We start from the raw sequence: 22,928 nt of genomic DNA, 5'->3' as shown, positions 1-22,928 counted from the left end.
TTTAAATGCTAGTAGCCAGATTTTGTTCATTTTCATGGTTTCCTCCTTTCTGTTGAAATTGTCCACATGCTTGTGGATTTGAATGGCTTCTCTGTGTAGTCTGGAAAGGTAGAAAATGCTTATGGAACATGGCCATACAGCCTGGAAGACTCACAGCAACCCAGTGATTCCAGCCATGAAAGCCTTCGACAACGCCTTTCTCTTTCTCTCTCCTCCCTTGGATCCACCGCATTCCCCTCTCATCCTGCCAAGGCCATTCTGCCATTTGTCCTCCTGCGAGGAGGCGCCTCCAAGATCGTCATAGTTGCCCTTGGCTCTCCCTCCCTTCCTCCCTCCTTTGACTCCTGTTGTAGCCTTCCTTTCGTGTTTGGCTTGACTTTGGCCTTGCCCAAAGCCTACACGCGAAATGAAAGGCCGACCCCGGCACAAAAAGACCCAGGAGGCGAGACAACCAGGTCCTTGGGTCTTGAAACTATTTATTCCTTCCCGTGTTTCCCCCGGGCGACCGATTTCTGCTTCATTTTTCAAGTATCTATTTGGGAATCGGATTACGAACACCATTATCAGCCTTTGCCAAATTCCTCAAGGTCGGAGGGAGGGGCAGCCGACTTTCTGACTCCTTTTGTATGGTCCTGTAAAGTCTTTCTTGGTTTCTATTATGGCGGAAAGGGGAATACTTGAGTAACAAAACTCTCTGAATGGAAAATAATCTTTCTTATGTAAAGACATTAAAGATGGGTAATTTAATTAAATCTCTCCTTCCCCCCCCCCCCCCCCAATTCCGGATTTCGAAAAAATTGGAACTATCGACATGTATTTTCTGTTAAAATTACAAAGAAATCGCCCACACAATTTCTGGGCTAGGAGAAATTAGAAAAAAAAAATAGTATCAAAGCATTGCCATTTTAAGTGTTAATTGAAAGACTCCGTTTAATTTTGACCCTTTAAATTTTCTCTAAAGATATTTCTCAAACCAAGCATTGTGTGGAGACATAATGTAAATGCTAAGAGTTACATTATGTCTCGGACACAACGCTTTGTTTTGAGAAATATCTTTAGAGAAATGTAAAGCTTTCGTATTAACTAACACTTAATATTATTGTGCTGTCGAAGGCTTTCACTGGGTTGCTGTGAGTTTTCCGGGCAATATGGCCACGGTGTAGAAGCATTCTTTCCTGGCGTTTCGCCCACATCTATGGCAGGCATCCTCAGAGGTTGTGAGGTCTGTTGGAAACTAGGCAAGAGGGTTTTATTATATATCTGTGGAAAGTTCATGGTGGGAGAAAGAACTCTTCTCTGTTGGAGGCAAGTGTGAATGTTGCAATTAATTGATTAGCATCGAAATGCCTTGCAGCTTAAAGGCCTGGTTGCTTCCTGTCTGGGCGAATCTTTAGTTTGGGAGGTGTTACTTAATATTAGTAACAATTCCAGGCATGCTATCCTTATTTCAAGAACGGTTTGCCAAGTTCATATTATGCATTAAGTCTTTTTTGTCTCAAAAATAAGTATTCAAGCTGTTTAAAATTCTGATAGCAGACATTTGAATCTGACTATCTTAAAAAAAATGAAGAGGAAAGAGAGTTTAATCCCCCACTTTTTTGCTGATTTCTTTAAATTATATATTTCATGGTGCTTCAAAACGGGGGAAAAGATATTTCTGGAAAGTGATGAATATAATTCAGCCCAAATTAAACCAAAATAACCTTTAAATGAACCCATCTGATGTCACTAATTTTCCTGTTCCACAATAATGGAAATTTAATGTGTTGTCGAAGGCTTTCATGGCCGGAATCATGGCCGGAATCATTGGGTTCTTGTGAGTTTTCTGGGCTGTATGGCTATGTTCCAGAAGCAAAGGCAAGAGGAGAATGCTTCCGGAACATGGCCATACAGCCCGGAAAACTCACAGCAATCCAATGGAAATTTAGATTTCGAGGTTTCACTCTAATTAAAAAAAAAAGTTGTGGAAGGTTTAAAAATATCGAAAATTTAGATTGGGCTTGTTTAAACCAATTATGTCGAGAAAATCTGCTCTTTTTATATTTACAATATCTTCTCCATAACTGTTTACATTTGTCAATAGTATTTCTCCCTAAAAATGAACAACAAAAGCAGGTAGTGGGTGCTTTCCTCGCCACCTTTTAACTCTGGAAATTAAATGACTTCTTGCAAACCTTGAATTATTGAGTTTTGCAATACAATATCCTACCAGATGAAAATATAAAAATGGTTATGCACAATCTGTCAAATTTGGTTGTGGATCATGGTCAATTTGCAGTATTTATCGCTGTGAAATGATATTGAAAGTGTGGCAGACAAGATCAGATAAAAACAAAACATACTGTATATCCGTTATATACGAGGTGTAGTTATTATAGCCACATATTTTTTATTATTTAAATCAGCGAAATAGATAGGTCTTGGTTGACCAGTCTTTCTGTGTTCAAAAATAAACAAAACAAACCCTACCAATTCACACCATGTACCTGCCTAACAACTTCTGAGAATGCCTGCAATAAATGCAGGTGAAACGTCAGGAGAAAATGCTTCTGGAACATGGCCATACAGCCCGGACAACTTACAGCAACTCAATGATTCGGGCCATGAAAGCCTTCGACAACACACCATGTAAACAAAGGCAGGTGAGCGGCTCCACAACTATATATTTCCTTCTCTAGGCGAAGCTTCACACCCTGCTTTGCAATGGATGATGTGGTTTCAGACACCAAAAAACAATAGGGTGAAGATGGTCAGGGGTAATTTGGCGACAGGTAACTGGATCGATAATAAAGGGAAGATTCCACTCACTATTATTTCCGCCCAAACAATCCTGGATGCTTTGCAATTATGAACAAAAGCGTTTGGATGTGTTGGGGAATCTGAGCTATTAGGCTCAAAATAACCCTCAGTTGGGGTGCTTCCACCAAAAATTTAGCAGGTGACCAGAAATAAATTTCATAACCAGCAGAAACTTACTTGTGGTGAACTAGGATAAGCTTCCATTCCTCAGGATGGTTTAGGATTGCAGAGTCAGAATTATGAAACACAATAGGGTTCCTAATAAACACACAAATACTCCTGCCTATTCGATTTTTGGAATCCAAAGGCACATTTTGAAAATATTTCTACCTGTTTACCGTGTCAAACATATTTATTTGGAAGTAAGCACTGCTCGAGGCTGCTTTATTTCCAGGTAAGCCTCACTGTAATATTCTGAGGGACATCCGTACAGAATTGCGGCCTTGGTTGCCTTAGAAGTTACCTCTGAATTTAGTAAAACTTCACATTTTCCCACATTTTTCCTCAACCATGACTAAAATGCCCCAGAAATGGTTCACCTTCGCTCCGGCATCTATAAGGGAGAAATAAACTCGGGTGTGTACTGTTGCTGGTGCAGATGAGGCGTATTTGGATGCTTTTGTGTCTGGTTTGAGGTTGTGTTGGGTGGATGGGTAAAGGGGTGATGTAGCCCCCCTCTGACTGGCTCTCTCACACAATGGTACGCATCCCCAGCAAGATAGTCCAGCTTCATCCTTGACACGCATGTGTACCTACACCTCCTCCTCTTTCTCCGAGTTAGACCCGCATCTGACTGGCGTCCGGGAGCGGTCCTTTGCTCTGATAGGCTGAGCCCCGGCCGCTTCAACAAATGCCTGGGAGTTTGATAAGGCAAAGGAACGTCCCCCGGATTCTTCCAAATGGGCTCTGGGCGCTTTTGTGTTTCCTAAAAGAGCATAAATAATTAAAGTTTGGCAGAAGGGGAGGGGGGCGAGCGAGGGAGCGAATGAGTGGGGGGAGGCTTCCTTGCAGCACCGTAGTGGCAATAAATGAAATGACTCAGAATCGCTTCTTCCAGTCAGTTTTTACGAGAGCTGCCAGACAGTGTCTGTTCACGTTCTCCAGATAACTAGGGGCGCCATAACAAAGTTAAGGTCAAGTTAGTGCCTTATCTTGGGTGGCACAAAATTGCACCGTCTCCAGCCGGACCAGACACATCTGCTTCCTCCTCCTCCTCTTCGTCTTCTCCTTTTCCCCTTTGATCCTCTCCCCACCCAACCCCACGGGCGACGAGATGCCAGGCGCCCTCGTTTTCCACGGAAGCTTTCTTTTGGGGAAGAGATGTCCCCAGGAACAAAACACCGGCTGGCTCCAGGAGGCTGCAGACCTTCCAAGACGTCGCACGGTAAAGTCCCTCGGATTGGGTTTTGGGGAGGAGAGGATTTCGCTTTGCAAATGGTCGACGTTTCCAAGTTTGAAAGAGGAGGTGGCTGGTTGCACTGCTTCAGGTTTCAGGCTGTGAGGGATGAGAGATTGGGGGTGACCTCACTCAGGTTCGCTCCTTTCGCCCCTATTCTGCTTTGTTTAATTCACCATTTCCAGAGGATGGTGCTTATTAAGAAATAGTAATGGAGTGTCCTTGAACTTGAAATGGTGGAACCTGGTAGAGTCTTGCTAAGGCGTCCTTGAAGCCAACGGAGAGGGTCGTGGTTAGCTTGTTGTTGGATTTTTCCCCTCTAAGATGTGGTTGTATTTGACTTGAGGTGGGGGAGATTTGCATTAGGTTGTCTATGTCTGGCTCCTCGTGGGCTTGGAGTGGGCGAGAGACCATCCAGGCGAAGGAGGTCTTCTCTTGTTCCATTGCTAAAGGAGGCGCAGGAGCCATCTTTGCTGCGCAGTCAACGTTTGAGGGGAGGGGGGGAGGGGGAGAGGGGAGGGAAAGAGGGGGAGTCCACCCATTGCAGCAAAAACCAAAGCGCAGAAACCAACGGTGCGCATTCAAACGAAAGGGGGTGACATACTGCATCTCCTTAAGTGTTGTGATTTGCATTTGTTTCTTGGAGAGGTGGACGGCGCCATGCTAACAAGGAAGCCCACCAGTATAATGTGGGCCGTTGGTAGACCTTTTGGTCGGTAGTGTGAATTATTGGGTTGCTGTGAGTTTTCCGGGCTGTATGGCCATGTTCCAAAAGCATTTCCTGACGTTTCGCCTGCATCTATGGCAGGCATCCTCAGAAGTTGTGAAGATGCCTGCCATAGATGTGGGCAAAACGTCAGGAAAGAATGCTTCTGGAACAACGCTATACAGCCCGGAAAGCTCACAGCAACCCAGTGATTCCTGCCATGAAAGCCTGCGACAAAATAGTGTGAATTATATCAGGGGCCATATTTGTTCTCTCCCCTTTATTTAACCTCAATTTTCAAAATAGAAAAGAAGCAATTCAGATTTTGGCCTTGGTTTGGTTAGATTGATACGTGTGGGTATTTTTATTGTATATGGATACTATTTCTGCTGCCTGCTTAGAATTGAGCGCAAAAGAGGCAGAACGCCTCAGTCAGTCCTGCAAATGGTAACCATTTCCTCCCTCCCTCTTCTCACTAAAATGCGTACACTGATGCTGGAATATATCTTGATTTATCCGAGCCAGTAAACAACTCCTGATTTCTGCATATTCCTGTGCTGCTGTTCATCACATAACATAATACGGTCTTCGTCTCTCCTTCTTCTTCCTGTTCCTGTGTGTTTGGTATTACACAGATAAATAATATGCACAACTGCGCCCGCCTTTAGCAGGCTGGAAAGACTCTCAACCAAATCCAGTAAGATTTTCAAGACACTTTAAGTGTCAGAACAGAACAGGGTTGTTTCAATCCTTGGCTTTGTCGTCAAGGACGTTTCAAGGTTGCACTGCGGAAGGTTTCTGCATTCTTTCTTTTTCTTTTTTCCTCTTCGGAAAGTCATCTATGCAGCCTCGAAAGCACATATTTTCTCTCTCTTTTGTCCTTTTCTCACCCCCATTCCACGATTAATTGATAATACATCCAAGTAAATAGAGATTCTCTCTCGCTATGAGCATCCAAGATGATAAGAATTGGATTTCCAATTTCTCTTAATTTACTAACAGCCTCCTAGAAAGGGCTCAAAGGAGGACATTTGTACATTTGCGAATTGTTGTCGGGTTTGGGGCCGCTTGTGTCTCTTTGGGTCTTGGGTTTAAACTTGACATTGCACTATGGGCAAGAGGAGAAAAAGAGAGAGGGTCGGCCTTGCAGAGCTATTGGTGCTGTTGTCTGTTGTCAGAAGGATTTTCTCTTTTTCTCATGGGGTGCCTTCCATGTGTGTATTTCTCTCCGTGTTATTTGTTTAATTTTTCTGCCTTATTCTATTCGCTTGGGAAGCCTCGCAGCCGAAGAGGAGGAGGGAGGGAGGCGAAGAAGCCATTGCAAATGCGCTGGGGAGAAACATGGACTGTTTGGCTCTCTGTTTAGAACCAAGGAAAATGTCTACCCTCCCCCCCCCCCAAATATCGTCATCTCCCCCTCCTTGATTCCCCAGCACCCCTTTATCTTCTTGAAATGACATTGATCATTGCCTGCGCTTAAAACCGTGACGTTTAGGTATTGATTAGGTTTCTGTTTCCATAAACGAATGGATTCATACGCCCCACCCAAAGATGTCTGATGTAACCTCCTGTTTTGCGCGCCCCAAGGTTCCCACTTGCTGAAACGGGGAAGCCGTCCCCAGGCACGGGGGAGTCAACCCTCTTTCCACCCCTTTCCCTCTTTATCCTTCTCTGTTTTTCCACACAGTGGAACCAGAGTAATGTTTGGGCTTCTAGGAAAGAAAGGGAAGGGAAGCAGCAAGCCGGATGGAGAGTTTTAGGGCTGGGAAAGTAGATGTTGCTAAAAAAACCAAGGAAGGATCAAGACCTGTGGGGAGTAAAGGGGACCAGGAGATGGGGGAGAAGCCTTCTTTTTGCCCCAGGATTAGTTTGTGCCGCTCAACTCATCTTACCATGCTGGAGGTTGAGGAGTGTACAGCAACAATCCCGTAAATGTTATGTCTAGTGTGAAAGAAGGATGCCTCAATTCTGAGAAATATTGTGGGGAATACTCTATCACCTTCCTGACCCTTATTGACTGGCTGCCTGGTTGCATTTCCAATCATGGCTGGTTTTGGAAACAAGTATTTATCGTGTCAGAGGGTACAGTTGTAATGAATTTTAAAACACAAAGTTTAAAAACTTGGCATTAGACTAAATGTCTTTTGACCAATTGCTGTCCACTTGGAGTGCCACTGGGGTTGCTATCAGAAGGGCATATGGCAGGGCTCAGACTGCATTGTAGTAGGAGGTTTGTGGTTTGCTATTCTCCACACTCGCATGTCCTGGCCTCCACTTTGTGGCCCCATTTCTTAAAGTTGGTGCCAGGGCTCAGTCTATTCAGCGCCTTCCAAGTCGCCCAGTCTTCTGTGTGTCCAGGAGGGAGTCTCTCATTCGGTATTAGCCATTGCTTGATCTCCTCACTTGGAAACAAGCGAGGAGAGGACATACAGGCATACAGTGCAGGGGGACTCGTTCTTTCCTTTTTACTTGGGGCCGTGCCTTTTCCCTTCTCTTTTTGACTCTCAGTCTTTCTCTGCGTGTGGAGGGTGGCCTGGGTGTCATTGAGCTAGTCCTGATGGCACACTGGATTTGTTGCTGTGTGGAAGGGATTACCGGCGCAAGAAAGATGGGACGATCTGTTGCCCAGGTGATCTGCTGCCCTACCTTTAGCTTCTCATCTCTCCAGGGTTGGTGAAGGGAGGGGGGAAAGAGGAGGGGTGGAGAAAGGCAGGGTGGAGGGAAGAGCTGGGAATGGTCCTATTTGTCCAAACGAGTGTATGCCTTTGGGCTGACTGGGTGGGCGGTTGAGTGAGTGAGTGGGTGACTTGGGAAGGGTTTTCGCGGAGGAGAGTGGGCTTGAGCAAGACAAGGCAGGCAAGGAGGACGAGAAGGCGGAGAGGCTCAAGGAGGTGCGGGGAGGGGGTCTGATATAGATATAAGGACATTTCTTCCTGGGCTCCGTCACGTGACACAATTACCCCTCGAATCAATCAAGATGAATTGCACGTCAGCAGCTCACAGTGGGATTTCCCCCCCTTCCTGCGTCTCCTTGAGCTCCTTTAGCTTCTCCTCCTTTAGCTGCTCCTCCACTTCCTCCTCCTTCTTCGGGGCTGCTCTCTCTCTCTCCGGGGGCAGATAGATGGGGCTCCTTGGCCAGCTCCCGGGCGCCGCTGGGCTCTGTGGCTGCTGCTGCTGCGATTACTGCTGCTCCTTGCTGGTGGAGGAGGGAGAGGAGGAGGAAGAGGAGGAGGGGAAGACATGAGCGACTTTGACGACTGCGGCAGCCACGGGGCCTCCAGCATGTACCTCCCCGCCGCCGCCTACTACGTCTCGCCCTCGGATTTCCCCGGAAAGCCCCCATTCCTGCCCCAGTCGCCCTCCTGCCAAATGGCCTTCCCTTACGCCTCCAACCTGCCGCCCCACGTGCAACCGGTGCGCGAAGTGGCAGCGGCGGCGTTCAGGGACTACACGGGAGGAAATGCGGGCGACGGCGGCGGCAAGTGGCCCTACCGAGGCGCCGCCACCTCCAGCTACGGCTCGGGCGGCAGCTACTACGAGGAGGTGATGCAGGGCAGGGGGGACTTCCTGTCTCCCGGGCGGAGGGTGGAGGCGCTCTTCAAGGCGGACCCCGTCTGCGGGGGCGCCCACCGAGGCCCCCACTTCTACCACGCTATTTCCAACACCAACTTCTACAGCGCCGTGGGCAGGAACGGCATCCTCCCACAAGGCTTTGACCAGTTCTACGAGGCCGGCCAAGGGGTCGCAGCGTGCCCGGAGCCTCAGGAAGTAGAGAGGAAGGGCGACCCCAAGGCCTCGGGTGCCTCTCCGGCTCCCAGCCAGGAGAAGAAGCAGGCAGGCAGCCCCGGAGCAGGAGGCGGCGAGGAGGTGACCTCAGGGGAGGCCGAGAAGAAGACCCCTGGATCAGGTGAGAAAGAAGAGGAGGAGGAGGAAGGGGAAGGATGGGGGCAGCCTCGGCCTTGGGAACCCGGGTTGTTTTTGCTTTCTTCAAAGGGAGAAGCCAACACTGGTGGTGAGGAGGAGGAGGAGGAAAGGGGCAGCCTCGGCCTGATGCTTTGGGCTGTCTTTGGCCTCTGCCTTTTTCTTTTTTTTAAAGGGAGAGGCCAAAAATTGAAGAGAGGCAGGAGGTGTTGGGGAATATGAGCTGTTACACTCAAAAATAACCCTCAGCTGGGGTGATTCCATCATAAATATAGCAGAGGACCAGAAGTAAACTTCATAACGAGCAGAAACTTACATGAGCTGGGATAAAGTTCCATTCAGAACTTTAGGTTCAAAATATTTTTACCTTCTTGATAGAGAAGCTAACTAGCTTACTAAATCTCATCTTCTAAGAAAGGTAAGGGGGAGGGTGCACAAGGCCACCCCACTTTGTCAAGCCCCAGTCCTTTCTCTCACTCTCTTCCCTCTTCCAATTTTACGTGCCATTTTATAAGCATCCACAGGGCTTTTATATATCCTATAAGGTTTCCTCAGCCACTGTAAAGCGTGTTTACGATTGGAAACCCGTTGCGATGGGCTTCAAGGTAGTGCTGGGAGGAGGATGGGGATTGGGACGGAATTCGGGGTTTGTGGAGCAATAAAATTTTATTTATTTATCGTGTCAGAAGCGAACCGAGGGTACAGTTGTAATGTACAGTATTTAAGAACACAGACAAAGGTTAAAACTTGGCATTATACTATTATCTGGCCACTTGAAGTGCCTCTGGGGTTGCTATAAGAAGGTCCTCCATAGTGTATGTGGCAGGGCTCAGGCTGCATTGTAATTGGTGGTCTGTGGTTTGCTCTTCTCCACACTCACATGTGAGCAATAAAATGATGATAATGATATCCATGGTAATGATGATCATAACAACAGCAACCATTTTATCAATTTATTACAAATGGATTGCCTGTCCTATTTGGTTTGGGGTTTAACTTTGGAAAGAGGAGAGTTTTCCTTCCGGAACCATATCCCCAAAAGAGCAGAGGCCTGCTGTTGGAGTGAAGTTTTAAACTACTCAGTAAGGGCACTTTCCTCTGGACACTATAACGCTATTTTATGTATTTATTTATTATTTACTGTACTTATATCCCGCCCTTCCCACCCTCAAAGGGAACTCAGGGCAGCTTACAAACCATGGCAATAATTCAATTCCAAATTCAGACAATAACAATTTCAGTAAAACACAATATTATAAAACTATAAAAATATACATATCAATTAAAATAGTATTTCAAGCGATTAAAACATATAAAACATATCAAAAGTATCAAAAGTCTGCCACCAATTGAGCTTTCTAAATATTTCTTCCCCTTCTTCCCTTATTTTTTTCACATTGTTCTCTTCCCAATCCACTTTGCCAAAGTTTTCTCCAGAGAGGCCTAAACTCCACAGATGTCCTCGGAGAGTAAGGGGAAGGGGCCGTTTTCGCCCTGCAGGAGGGCAACTTGACAGAGCTGGACTCAAGTCCACGTTCTTGTGCATGGTGGCTTTTGAGAAAGGGTCTGAATGGGGCCACTCGCTTCACTTTCGCTCTTCTTCTTCCTCCTCCTCCTCCTCTTTTCTCCCCACCCCAAATGTTCAGCTCCTCCTCAGCGATCTCGGAAAAAGAGGTGCCCTTACACCAAGTACCAGATCAGAGAACTGGAACGGGAGTTTTTCTTCAATGTCTACATCAACAAAGAGAAAAGACTCCAGTTGTCTCGGATGCTGAACCTCACGGATCGACAGGTTAAAATATGGTTCCAAAATCGCAGGATGAAAGAAAAGAAACTGAACAGGGATCGACTGCAATACTTCACGGGGAATCCCTTGTTTTGAGGGGGAGGACCCGCGGGGATGGGATGGGGAAAAGGAAGGGGCGCCCCCTTCTCGGCCTGCCTCACCGGGCACCAGGAGGTTTACAGGACACTCAACCCGAGGACAGACCCCATGGCTTTTATGGGCAACGACTCTGGGCTCTTCCCAACCACCTTTGCCTGCCACCCAGGAGATCTCGGGGGTTTGGTGGAGAAGCAGGAGCCCCCTCAAGGGGAAACGGGGTAAATCCAACACTCCCTTCTAATGTTGTCGTGTGTTGTTGTTGTTATTCTTATTATATTATTATTATTTTGTTTTTAAAACTGAACAATCATCCGTGGTTTTGATTCCTTTCCCTTCTTCCTTTCATGGTCGGTCCCAAATGTATGGGGTTGTTTTAGGAAAGACATCAGAGGACGCCACTTTTCTCTCTGTTGGCTTTGAGATGGAGATATTCCTTTTTCTCCTTTTTTTTAAATTGAGGTGGCGGTGGAAAAAAGGGCGATGTACCTTGGATATATATATCTATACACTGGTAAAGATATACATCTCTGGTTGTTATGGCCATTGTTTTAAAACGCATGGGACGCTGTCTTGTTCACGTGAATAAATGGATGGTAGTACAGATGGAAGCTGTCCTCTTTCGTGTGCCTGGTCTGCAGTGCCATCGCTCAAGGACTTCGCTGTTGCTCTTGTCTGTTTCCAAGGGGAATGAAAGGGTTCATAGGAGAAAGCTTGGCCCGTCTTCCACCCCATCCTTTCCCCCCACACCTTTCCCAAAACAAACCCATCTATCCCTGTTCCTTAATTCGGAAAATCCGTACAGAGAGGTCAACCACGCTGCAGTTGTAACCAACCAGGTGGCGCATGGAAGGCAGATGCAACATGGCCGCCTGGAGACCACCAATATTGAGGACAGAAAAGGGTATCCTGAAGAATAGAAGCTTATCCTAGCTCACCACGCTTAAGTTTCTGCTGGTTATGAAGTTTACTTCTGGTACTCTGCTATATTTATGGTGGAATCACTCCAAACGAGGGTTATTTTGAGCCTAACAGCTCAGTTTCCCCAACAAAAACCAAGACAACTTTAGATCCCCTTGTCAGCCCAGGTGTGAAGCCTGAGTGTAGGTCCATCGCAGTCAATGAAGGATGTGTTTGACCCCAGTAAACGGAAAGGACTAATAAAAGCAATATTCTGAATCGACCCATGTAGAAAGTGTGTTTTAGATTTTAAAAAATTAACCCCAGACTAGTCTAATCTAGTAAAAAAAAATCCCAGTCTAATATGATTGAGCAGGGATAGAGAAACAATTAAGTGCTTCTACTTTTTGCAATGATACAATTTCTGCCTCCCAAACTAACTTAGGCCATTGGGTTGCTTTGAGTTTTCCGGGCTGCATGGCATTTTCTCCTGAGGTTTCGCCTGCATCTATGGCAGGCATCCTCAGAGGTTGTGTGGTATGCTGGAAACTGTGCAAGTGGGTTTATATATCTGTGGAAGATCCTGGGTGGGAGAAAGAACTCTTGTCTGTTTTAGGCAGGTGTGAATTTTTCAATTGGTCACCTTGATTAGCATTAAATAGCCTTTTCGCTTCAAGGTGTAGTGTTTACTGCCTGGAGGAATCCTTTGTTGGGAGGTGTTAGCTGGCCCTGATTGATTCCTGTCTGGAATTCCTGTTTTCTGAGTGATGTTCTTTCCTTAAGGTCCTAATTTTAGAGTTTTTAATAGTGGTAGCCAGATTAGGCCACATGGGCGGAACTAAAGTACTGAGAGCCAATATTTTACAAGGCATCTCTACCTATTCATATGGTATAAATAAACAAACCAATGAAAGCAGGACTAATTACACATTAAGGTTATTATTTCCCCCCCACTCTAGAAGAATTTGGTAGAGATCCTTCTCTCCCACTTTATTATATGCTGTGCGCTGTTTACAAAACCTTGAACTGTCTAGACAACACCATAAAAGCTCAGGGTCTAAATAGCTTAATTGGGTCATATTGTACACCTTCTGGTGGGCCGAAAAGAGATTTCCGCAATGTGCAATAAAGGGGATGAGTGAGAAAAGAATTTGGCTTTTTTTTTTTTCAAAGGGAGGGGGAGACTAAAACATTAAGGAAGAAGAAATCCTTCTCTCATTCTCTTTGCATCCCTTAAAGGCCAAACTAAGAGGAATAAAACGAAGGGGAAAGCTACCAAAAAAAGAAAACCCCTAAACCAGGGAGATTGTAGGTAATTAGGGACAAAAATCAAAATTTGAAACTCTTTGGGAAGCAAAACCATACTCCTTATGCCTTTGAACTTCCAGGATGTCAAGGTCATCACCTTTAACCTTTCTGAATAATTAGGACCCTTAAAGGTTCCTCTCTTATTTTCGACCACCACCTACCTACTCACTCTCTAGGCTTCTTTCCCCGCTTTTTGCTCACTTCCTACCCCCTCCCCACCTTACAGACACGCAGATGTACGGGCACACACACGCACACGCATTAACAGCTTCTTGCTGCGCCTACGCCAGCAAACTCAAGCACTCCCTTCCAAAACCCAGTTTCCATTTGGAAAACCACCCTTTGACTAATTGTTTCTCCCAGGCCCCTTCCACACAGCTGAATAAAATCCCACATGTTCTGCTTAGAACTGGGATATATGGCAGTGTGGACTCAGATATCCTAGTTCAAAGCAGATATTGTGGCATTTTCTGCCTTGATATACTGGGATATATGGCTGTGTGGAAGGGCCCTCAGAGAACATTTTCTCTGTTTCAGGAGACTAATTTCTTTAAAAAGGAACAAAGGGAGGGGAAAAAGAAAACACTCCCTTAGTTTCCTGTGGCTAATTATCCCTTTCACCTCCCAAGTATAAAATTAGATTTCTTCCAACCTCAAGTCCCCGCAAAAAAAAAACCCAAAAAGCATTATTTGGTATCCATTCCCGTAGCTAATTTCAGAACTTGGGTCATTAAAGGGTAAAGAACGTTTAAAGAATAAATATTGGGGCGAGAGGGATGCCGCAACCCAGGATAGCGAAATAAATGAGAATTCATTCCTGGATGTCTTTGACGTATGAATGAGATAAAGAGATGGATAGTTAGATATTAGAAAAGGCATTTATATCGATAATGTGTTGTCGAAGGCTTTAAAGGCCGGAATCACTGGGTTTTTGTGAGTTTTCCGGGCTGGATGGCCATGTCACAGAAGCATTATCTCCTGACGTTTCGCATCCTCAGAGGTTGTGAGGTCTGTTGGAAACTAGGCAAGGGAGGTTTATATACCTGTGGAAGGTCCAGGGTGGGAGAAAGAACTCTTATCTATTGGGGGCAAGTGTGAATGATTCAATTAATCACATTGATTAGCATTGAAAAGACTTGCAGTTTCAATCGAAAATTATTTTCGAACAGAGATTTTCCAACATCGAGATATGTATTGAATAGGAAATACATGAAATGCCAGCTTTTTTCCTTCAATAATTTTCTGGGGAGAAAAAAATGTTTCTATTAGAAAAAGTGATATCCAACTTCTTTTAAAACTGGGTAAAAATAGGAGTCATTTGTCTCCCAAACAACTGAATCAAGTTTTTATCTATCAATATTACATCTATCCGGAATCACTGGGTTGCTGTGCGTTTTCCGGGCTATATGGCCATGTTCCAGAAGCATTCTCTCCTGACATTTCGCCCACATCTATGTCAGTTTCCAATATCCCTCACAACCTCTGAGGATGCCTGTCATAGATGTGGGTGAAACGTCAGGAAAGAATGCTTCTGGAACATGGCCATACAGCCCGGAAAACTCACAGCAACCCCAAATATTTATTTTATTTCAATAATTATTCTAAATTTTCCAGCTACTGGTGTATCTATGCGTTTTTAAAAATAGATTTCTCCATGACTAAACGTTTTTTAAGGAATGGGGAAAAAAACCCATAGTCCATATGTGAGAAAAATGAATAGGAAATTGAAAGAATCCCAGCAATAATGATTTTTCAAAGAAATGTCTTGGTGCCCTTTTGCTAAATTCCACAAGAGGGCGCGCTCATATTCCGGAATGCATAATTGTCTTGATGTTCAAGTGTATTCGCTCCCCCCCACTCCCCAATACTCCTGCAACTAATAAAATATCTAATATATAAGCAACTATAAGATTTCAGGGCTTTGGAAATGAGAAAATAGAGCATAAAGAAGATTTATGGAGCAAGTAACTCATAACTATGACACGAACAAGGCGTATTTCATTAAAAATATTTGGGGTCATAATCTTTTACAATTTGATGCATAGGATTATTCTCCCATTTTAAGGAAAGGGTTAGTTTATCTCCTGTATTTCCTCAGCAGAATCAAACACTAATTGTTTCTTTTTAAAGTGCAGTCGCAACATCCAAAGAATATCAATGCCAACGGCGACACTTGGAGAAACAAGGCTTCCTTTCCATGAAGTAGGAAGATCATAACCCTTTGAGATAATCTAGGCAGGGTTTTAGGAAATGATTAAAGGAGAAGTGTCTTTTGAAAGGGTATTTTTCTGTTTAAAATGAATGAAAAGTAGCATCGATAAGGAAAAAAACAGTTTTTTTAAAACAAAAATGAATATTATGTGGTCACCTTGATCCATTTTTGAAAAAAAATGCCTTTTATTTCCTCGCAGATAGAAGACAAAGGGAAGGATGTTTTCCACCAAGACTTTAAAATGTATTTTGTTTTTAAAGGAAGGAAAAAAATCCCTCTGAATTTAGATTCTGTTTTGAAAAACCTTGCTTTGCCCCAAAGATGTACTTTTTCCAGGAAAAGAAACACACACAAAAAGACCAAATTGCTGGAAGGTGGGCTTTCTCCGCCTTTTCTCGGCAAGGATCCTGTCTGACAAACCAGACACATTCAAAGTCATTTCTGGGAAAGGAGCTGCGGGCTCTTTGTTTTGGAAGAGCATTCCTTTGGTCTGTTTTTGTTTGCAGAAGTTCATTGTTACCCAGATACCTAGAACAGTCCTATCCGCCCGAAATAAATACAAGGAGACACACAAAAAGCCCAGAGTCGGGGTCTTTAAATGATCGTTTGGCCGCTGAAACCCAGAATCAATGGTACCTTGTCCTATAATGAATTTATTTTGAGAAGGATAAAGAAAAAGAGCCATATGTTTGGTTGCACCCTCTCCCCCCCCCCCCCCCCTTTAAATTCGACGCAGGTTTTGAAAAGATAACAGGAGGAAGAAACGAGAGTTCGATTCACGTTTATACCAGGGCCTTCCTCAAAGAAAAGCAACTTTGTTGTCGTAAAGAAACACGTCTTATATATATAGCGATGGATATATGCTGCTTATGAAATTAGTCGAATATTTAAGAAGTTGGCTTTTATTTTTTTGGAGAAGGGAACCTCCAGACATTTGTGTTGCTTGAAGGAAGGGATCTGAAGGCGTTTATGATGATGGTGTGGATTCGAATTGTTTCTTTGTTTTCCTCAAGGTTGTTCAAAGTTTCTTTTCGGTTGGTGAATGTTGGAATGCGATTTCTGTCTCTCGTTGTCTGCATCTCAAGGAGGATGTCCTTTATATTTGCTTCAAAACCATTTTGAAAGAAATTATTATTAATGGCTACCTAAAAAGGGCGATCATAGCATTATTCTGACTGGATATACACTGCCGAATAATGCAGTTGGAATATTACATAGTCAGTATAGACCCATGAATTGCAGTTCAATGCACTTCAACCTGTGTTATATTTTGAGACCAGGAGAAATGTGGAAAATGAATTTCACATTTCCTGGTCTCAATAATATGGTAGTATCTTGACCATGTAATACAGTCCACTGTCGAATAATGCAGTTTGAATATTATATGATCAGTATAGACCCATAAAATGCAGCTCAATGCACTTAAAATTGTGTTATATTATTGAGACCAGGAGAAAGGTGGAAAATGAATTTCAAATTTCTTGGTCCCAACAATATGGTGGTACCCTGACTATGTAATACAATCCACTGTCGAATAATGCAGTTTGAATATTATATAGTCAGTACAGATCCATGTAATGCAGCTCAATGCACTTCAAACTGAGTTATATTTTGAGACCAGGAGAAATGTGGAAAGTGAATTTCACATTTCCTGGGCCCAATAATATGGTGGTATCCTGACCATATAGTATAATCCACTGCCCATAATGCGGTTTTAATATTATATGATCAATATTGTTGAGACCAGGAGAGATGTGGAAAGTGAATTTCACATTTCCTGGTCCCAACAATATGGTGGTATCCTGACCATGTAATGCAGTCCAAACTGCATTATTTCCCCGAGTAGATCCAGCCTCTGATTTCTCTGTTGTCTGAAAATTAAATGTTGAAAGAAAGGCTCCAAGAAGGAGCCCAGATAAGAGTGATAACCTTTTAAAGGCGAGTTGTGTATGAAATTGTGTATGAAATTGCTTCCGTCGCTGTATGCCTCCATAAACAAAGGGCCCCCTGATAAAGAAAGAGCAAGAGGGGAGTCCGCCATAGAGAGAGGTCTTTTATAGATTGCTACCAAATGCAGAAATACCTGCATAGCAGGGCGGAAGGGGAAATTCCACTCTTGAATTATCCTACAGATATTGTCTAGCAAATATAATAGAGAAAATAAAATCCCGATGAGCTTGGCACCAGGGCTGAAAGTGTCAGAAAGGGATCTCTCCTTTGACCCTATCTTTACTCGCCCCCTTATAATCCCCAATAATTTTCAGCCCTAGACTTCGAAGCTCAGAAAACAGAAAGGTGAGATTGTTATGATGTTAAAACGAAGGAAAGGGACAGAGTTTTCGGCGTGGCTTTCCTCTCTTCAAGGCCAGCCTTCCAGTCCCAAAGCTCTTATAGCAGGAGGAGATGGAATTAATTGGATTTCTGTTTACAAGAGCTTGTTTCCACCAGATGAAATGTTCAAATGAAGGGACGAAGCCTTATAAAGCTTTCACGGATGTCAAATAATAATTTCTCAAATAATAATTTTTAAAATCCCTTTCCAAACAATATTTGGGAAACATATGTTCATTTTGGTCCATTTTAATGTTTACACATTTGTGTCTCCCACTTTGGGGCAGTCTTTCTCCCCCCCCTCCTTTTCTGATAATATAATTAATTGCACTAAAATAGTGATATGAAAAATAAAAGAAGAGGAGGGACTAGGAGTGAAAAAAAGCCCAGTAGAGTAGAATCAACCTGAAGGGTTAAAATTAAGGTTCAAAGTAACGACTTTCTTCGCCAGGTTTTATTTTCTATTATTTATTAAGACAGAAAAGGGGCGATGTCAACATATATTTTACTGCAAATAGTAATCGAGTTCTAAATGGAGCTTTTTGGGGGGTTTCACCCTTTTGGCGACAAAATATGAGACTGTAAAGAGGGAAACCTTTGCGGTAATGTCGATTGTATATTTCATTTATGGCACAATATTGATTTATTTATTATAATGTTAATTACTACAATTCCATCTTAAATATGATTGAAAACCCGAGTGGCCTTGAAATACACCAGGTCTAAGGATAATCCATTTTCCCAGAGAGATGTTTATTCACCTTTTAGATCGTGTCACACCAATTTCCAAATCTGGTCCTCATTTCCTCCAGGCCCCCCTTATTTCCAAAGACTTTCCAGCTCTGAGCCTTTAATATATATATATATATTAAGCCTTTAATATATATACACATACACATACACACACACACACACACACACACTAGTGATGTTTTGGGATCAATGGGCTGCCTTTGCCTATAACAAACTGATGGGAGATCCTAGACTGAGGGATCCATATCTCATATCTAGGAGGGGATGCATCCTATGGATCAAAAGGAAGGAGTTCATTAAACAATGCCAGAGCCCAGAGGGACGCAAAACAGGACAAACCCCAGCCTTCTTTCTTTCTTTTTCTCTTTTTTCCTTTCTTTCTTTCTTTCTTTCTTTCTTTCTTTCTTTCTTTCTTTCTTTCTTTCTTTCTTTCTTTTTCTTTCTTTCTTTCTTTTTCTTTCTTTCTTTCTTTCCCAGCATTACAGCCGCCCATAAAATGGAATAAAATAAACCAGAAAGATGGGACTACTGGGATATTTCGAGGACACGTCTGCTCAGTGTAAATAAGGATTAGGCAGGAGCCGTGGATGGGGAATGGAGTCCCTGATTAGATTTCACGGGGAAAGTCTTAAAGGGCAGGCCGAGGGGGTGTGGGGGATGCTTTAAACTCGGTGGGTCGCCTGGCGTCTAGTTTGGAGGGGATTGGGGAGGAAGAAAGGAGGGAGAAGAAGGAGAATTGCTGCTGGCCAAGGCGTAAAGAGCCGCCCCCGAAGCAGGAGCATCGTGACCTCCACTTTTGTTTCTCGCCCAGCTCAGACAAAATCTTAGCAATGGCTCTGGTAATGATCTTAAATGGAAGGTGGGGTGAAAGGAAGAAGGGTGGAAACAGAGGGAGAGATAGATCCCCCCCCCTTTTTCTTTCTCTCTGCCTCAAACACAAACACAAACACGCCGGGCTCTGGCACTATCCTCCTCATCCATCCGCCCCGATTTATCTCCTCTTTTCCTTCGTGTAGCTCCGCTCCTTTATTTCGAAACCAATCCCCCAGGAACAAGGGCACAATTTCCAAAACAGAAATGTCGAGGATGGCTCAGCCCCGCCGGAAAAGCCAGCCTCCCTTAACCTGACAATGATGTTGTATTTGAACAGCTGCGATCAGCTTTTTAAAAGGTCTGTCTCATTGCCACAAGCAGGGAAAATAGGGAGGAAAGGGTGTTTTCAGCAAAAAAAAAAAAAAAAAAAGGCACGAAAGGCATTGCTTTTTTTCCCTTTTAACCAAAGTATAATCATAAGTGGGTTGCTGTGAGTTTTCCGGGCTTTATAGCCATGTTTCAGAAGCATTCTTTCCTGACGTTTCCCCGCATCTATGGCAGGCATCCTCGAAGGTTATGAGGTCTGTTGGAAACTAGGCAAGTGAGGTTTATTTATCTCTGGAGTTTTCAGGGTGGGAGAAAGAGCTCTTGTATGTTTGACAATAATAACAAAGCGTGATGCCCCCTCCATAGATATGGTGTAAAATACTGGAAAGTGAGAGAGTCCAGAAGGGCAAGAAAAGATGCCAGAAAGAAGGGCGAAAGGGCCCTTTAAAACGCCCTTTAAAACTATGTTGTTTTCTTTTCCCTGAGGTTTTATTTTAAAGGGGAGAAGGAGGGAATGGGCGAGGGGGAACTAATAGGGCCTAGATAAACAGATAGACCAAGGGCACCTTTAGCCATAACATCATGGCGAAGGCGCTTGGAGTTTTAGAAAAATAAATAAGTAAAAGGGATCTTATTTTAAAAATATATAATCAGGACAAAATGAAAGAGCGGAGGAAGGGAAATCTTGATTATTATTTCCAAACGCATTCTTCACAATCGCATTCTGTTCTAACAGCAGTTGGTGTTAACGGAGATGAACACAACCAGGGCAAAAAAACAAACAAAACCTTTAACTGATTCCAGTGATTCCGGCCATGAAAGCCTTCAACACATTGAGGATACATACATTATATATAAGTATACATAGGGGTACACTGAAAACGCCCAAATTTCAATATAGGTAGCGTGCTCGCTTTGTCAAGCCGAGAGGATTAGATCTCATGATTTCACTTTTTCTAGATAGAAAATTGAGTTGTGGGTTTTGGAAGGGAAGTTCTTGATGTTATGTGTGAATTCAGTCTTCTGCGAGATCCAAAGTTCACCCAGATCACTTCCACAGGGCTGAATAAAATCCCACATTATCTGATTTGAACTGTAATATAGAGCAGTGTGAACTCAGATAACTCAGTTCAAAGCAGATATTGTGGAATTTTATGCCTTGATATTTTGGCTTGTATGTCTATGTGGAAGGGCCCTAAGAGAACTTTTCCAGATTTAGTCTTCTGTTTTCACCGGAAAGGAGATTTCCCTCTCCTCCCAGCACAGATATCATAAGGATGGTTGGAATTTGTCAAATAAATAAATTGGGAAAATCCAGTCCAAATGTAAAACTTTAAACCCATGACAAAAGTCTAGCTTTTACTATTTGACGATTTGTATTAAAACAAAAAATTGACCTTCTTGGTTAGTCGTGATGAGGAAAAATCAATAATATAATTTTCAATCATTCATAACGCGAACACCATTATGCTAAATCTTCACTATTAATCTTCTCCTTTACAAAGTCTCGATTGATTTGTGCATAAAATATCTTCCCCGTGTGTGGCAACAGAGGGGGTATAACTCTTGAAAAAGCTTCAGAAGCAAGAAAATTACCAAGTGGCCCAAGAATGTAGATGAGGATTTTATTGATCGCCCTGATTCTTCTTAATCTGTATTAATAAATCCCACAACCTTTTGTACCTTGCACTTGTCAGGAACCAATGCTTTTACAAAACCCATAAAAGGAAAACATTAGATCCCACCACCAAAACCCCTTTGGGTATCCTCCCTAAATTAGGACTCTTTTCGGAGATCACCTCCACCCCGGAAACTCTTCCATAGGGAAGTAAGCGGGGGAAATCCCATAATTTCAGGAGGATGTGGGTGGATATCGCTTCATTTGAGAAGACTTTCCTGATTATGAAGGGAAAGAAGGAAACGTATGTGGAGGGTTTGAGGGGAAGCCTTGTTGGAAACTAAGACCCCTTTCTTTGGAGAATTCTTCTGAGGACAACATTGGTGTCTGTTAATGGAGAGGTTGATGAAGTTGGTTGATGAAGCAGCAGCTGTATTATTATTATTATTATTATTATTATTATTATTATTATTATTATTATTATTATTATTGTGTTGTCGAAGGCTTTCATGGCCGGAATCACTAGTGTACTGTGATTTTTCCGGGCTCTATGGCCATGTTCCAGAAGCATTCTTTCCTGATCTTTTGCCCACATCTATGGCAGGCATCCTCAGAGGTTGTGAAGTTGTGAGGATGCCTGCCATAGATGTGAGCAAAAGGTTAGGAGAGAATCCTTCTGGAACATGGCCATATAGCACGGAAAACTCACAGCAACCCATTATCATCATCATCATAATCATCATCATCATCATCATCATCAGGTGTGATCACCGCATCTTTCGCCTGTGGATGGATACCGTATCTTTTGAAAAGACTTTCCTGATTTTGAAGGGAATGAAGGAAATGTATGTGGCGGGTTTAAGGGGGAAGACTTGTTGCAAATTAAGACCTCTTTCCTTGGAAGGTTCTTCTGAGGACAGCATTGGTGTCTGTTAATGGAGAGGCTGATGAAGTTGGTTGAAGCAGCAACTGTATGACGCCATTATTATTATTATTATTATTATTATTATTATTATTATTATTATTATTATTGAGTTGCTATGAGTTTTCCGGGCTGTATGGCCAAGTTCCATAAACATTCTCTCCTGACCTTTCGCCTACATCTATGGCAGGCATTCTCAGAGGTTGTGAGGTCGAGCCCTCAACCTTGAGGATGCCTGCCATGGATGTGGGTGAAACGTTAGGAGAGAATGCTTCTGGAACATGATAATACAGCCTGGAAAACTCACAGCAACCCAGTGATTCTGGGCAGGAAAGCCTTCGACAACACATTATTATTATTATTATTATCATAATCATCACCATCAGGTGTGATCACCCTATCTTACTCCTGCTCCCATGCCATGCCCCTGCCTCCTTCATCCCTCCCCAGTTTTGCGTTTCCCTTCTTATTTATTATTATTTATTTAATGTATTTCTATCCCGCCCTTCTCGCTGGAAGAGGGCTCAGGACGGCTTACAACAAAGGCACAATTTGATGCCTTGAACAACATATCAACATTAACAACATATACTTTAAAATCGCGTCATAAAAACATGTCAATGAAAACAATAGCTTAAAATCACACATATAACAGGAGCCATTCCAATGCAATTGTCACCCGTAATTGTTCATTATTGCACTTGGATATCAATGGTGGCACTAGGAATCATTAGGAAAAGGGAATTCTTCATTTTTTGCTAATCTTAAAAAGCAATGTGCTGAAGTACCTGCCTCAGTATTTTTGAGCCAAAGCAGACAGGAGTAAGTTCTTCAGGATCAGGCTGAATTCGGACAGTGCCTTGCTTAGGACTTTGGTTGTTTTGTTTTTTTAAGAGGAAGATTTGAATAAAAGGAAGGTGTGTGGATGGAAGAGGGGGGGGGGGGGGGGTTCAGGTCTTTTCCATGAATATCTTCGCTTTAAATCAGCGCAGTGCGCCAAGGATGGCTTTTCGGGGGGGGGGGGGGGGGGTGAAGCATGG

The 22,928-nt window shown here is 43.4% G+C and overlaps 1 protein-coding gene across 1 annotated transcript; it reads left to right on the top strand.

Annotated features, from left to right (window-relative positions):
• Positions 1–5,008: 5,008 nt before the first annotated feature.
• Positions 5,009–11,308, top strand: hoxd11 (homeobox D11). Its single transcript, XM_008118954.3, has 2 exons — positions 5,009–8,808; positions 10,469–11,308. Exons 1-2 carry the CDS (start codon positions 8,142–8,144, stop codon positions 10,702–10,704), a joined length of 903 nt encoding a protein of 300 aa, XP_008117161.1. The 5' UTR covers positions 5,009–8,141; the 3' UTR covers positions 10,705–11,308.
• Positions 11,309–22,928: the final 11,620 nt, after the last annotated feature.

The sequence above is a fragment of the Anolis carolinensis genome, chromosome 1 (assembly GCF_035594765.1).
Source record: "Anolis carolinensis isolate JA03-04 chromosome 1, rAnoCar3.1.pri, whole genome shotgun sequence".
Taxonomy (NCBI): domain Eukaryota; kingdom Metazoa; phylum Chordata; class Lepidosauria; order Squamata; family Dactyloidae; genus Anolis; species Anolis carolinensis.
Note: the sequence above shows the minus strand (reverse complement) of the source record. Positions and strands in the feature narration are given on the sequence as shown.

Excerpts from the sequence above, each read along its gene's own strand:
- hoxd11 (XM_008118954.3), top strand. The coding sequence starts at position 8,142 with ATGAGCGACTTTGACGACTGCGGCAGCCACGGGGCCTCCAGCATGTAC. Across the intron at positions 8,809-10,468 it reads GAAGAAGACCCCTGGATCAG|CTCCTCCTCAGCGATCTCGG; the intron begins GTGAGAAAGAAG and ends CCAAATGTTCAG.